Source organism: Eufriesea mexicana, unplaced genomic scaffold (genome assembly GCF_001483705.2).
Source record: "Eufriesea mexicana isolate 0111107269 unplaced genomic scaffold, ASM148370v2 scaffold65373, whole genome shotgun sequence".
Classification (NCBI taxonomy): Eukaryota; Metazoa; Arthropoda; class Insecta; order Hymenoptera; family Apidae; genus Eufriesea; species Eufriesea mexicana.
In genome coordinates this window covers 506-2271 of record NW_016970031.1, presented here as the reverse complement: position 1 = coordinate 2271, position 1766 = coordinate 506, and the positions used below count along the sequence as shown (strand labels likewise).

At 41.2% G+C, this 1766-nt stretch overlaps 1 protein-coding gene across 1 annotated transcript; it reads right to left on the bottom strand.

Moving 5' to 3' along the window:
- Positions 1 to 133: 133 nt before the first annotated feature.
- LOC108554693 (piggyBac transposable element-derived protein 4-like) lies at positions 134 to 817 on the bottom strand. Its single transcript, XM_017910040.1, has one exon. The coding sequence runs from the start codon at positions 815 to 817 to the stop codon at positions 134 to 136; it is 684 nt and encodes a 227-aa protein (XP_017765529.1).
- Positions 818 to 1766: the final 949 nt, after the last annotated feature.

Here is a 1766-nt window from a genome sequence, read left to right as displayed (position 1 = left end):
TTATATTCCACGATACGTTTAGGCTTCGTTACTTTCTGCAATTGTTTGTCTGATTGCTCAACCATCTCTACACTTTCGTGCTTTGTTGATATCATCATATACACGTCGCGCCTGTCCCTCCATCTCATCAGAGCTACCAAATTATTGCAACATGCACATTTTTCCTATTCTTGCGTACCGTCCCGATAACATTTGTCTTTTTCTTGTGTAATTTTAAAAATAGGTCGGGTGAAGAGTACCAGTTGTTCAGAAACAAAGTATATCCCTTGTTTATTATAGATTTTGACAACTCCGTCACAACGTTCTCCGACGCACTGTCATTTGAATCAATTTTGTCCTGACCGGTATATATTTTAAATCCATGACAGAAACCGGTACTTGCCTCGCACAATTTGTAAATTTTTAATCCAAATCGAGTTCTTTTCGACGGATTGAATTGTTTGTATGCTAAACGTCCTTTATATTTCATCAAGGATTCGTCTATGCTGACATATTCATTGGGTGTGTAAATTTCTTTAAATTTTTCATTCCACAGGTTGATGATAGGTCTTACCTTTCGAAGTCGGTCACTACCATCAGCAGTTTCATTATGCAAAAAATGTAAAAATCTCGAAATCTGCCGGAATCTCTTTAAAGGCATTGTTTTTCTAAATATTGGCGTTTCTACTACTGCTGCTCTTGTAGTCCAATACAGTTGGACATTTGATTTTTTTAGTTGACTCATCAAAATATGTAGTGCACAGTAGGCCTTTACTTCATCTAAGGTAACAGGATACCAGTTGTCGTCCACTTTCCGGCTTTTATACTCGTCGAGCATTGTCTGATATGCGAAGCGATTTGTTTCCGTAACAAGTATTTACCACAGTTTGTTATCAAATTTTGTTATCAATTTTTTTTGGATGGAGGTAGAGGTTCAAAGGATGCGAGTTAATTATTTATTTATTTATGGAGGATTTGCGTCTTTATTGAGGATTAGATTGGGTGATGGTTGGGGTGTTGTAAGGGTCTGTGAAATGAAAATGTCTGTAGGGAATGAACAGTCACTCTGTCCATTCACACCAGAAAAAGTAAACTACTCGCTCGGTTCATTCAGCACGACCATTCCTTTAGCCAACACCCATTCCTCAAGCCTTCTTCCACGCATTTTCTTCATCACACTGTGACCATCACCCACGCCGAACCACAAGGGTGAGACCGCATTCGCATCCATTATAAACAAGACATGCTTACCATGAACAAAAACTCAAGCACTCTATCCATGTACGTCAGGTACGGCTCAATCTCTTGGCCATAACGACGCTTAGACTCTTGGAGGTCTCAATTGGCAGGCTCGAACTGTTCCCGTTGAGATTTCGTTTAGAACTGTGCTTGATTTTCTTAAGATCGGGGTTAGGAAAAATCGGAAACTCGCCAAATGTTATTGGCTAGTTGGTCCAAGAGCATTCTCTTGGTCCGCATATCGGTCACCTTGAAGGAAGGGAAGGTCCTCCACGATGACGGTGGTGGAGGGAACCCTCTCCGTGAAGCTGAGGTACGCGAGGTCCACCCGCGCGATGGTGACCCAATCGGCTATTTATGAAGTTCCCAACGTGTGCGGACCATGTGGAGTTCTCGGGTCAGCCAAGTCTTAAGCGCCGTCGCCTAATTTCATTAAATTACGGTTTTCATGGATTTCTCGTGTTCAGCGACACGAGAATTCGTAATAAAAGTAAAAGTTTTCAAACACGCAGAAGGCATGGGTAGGAAAATTCCGATGTTGAATTATT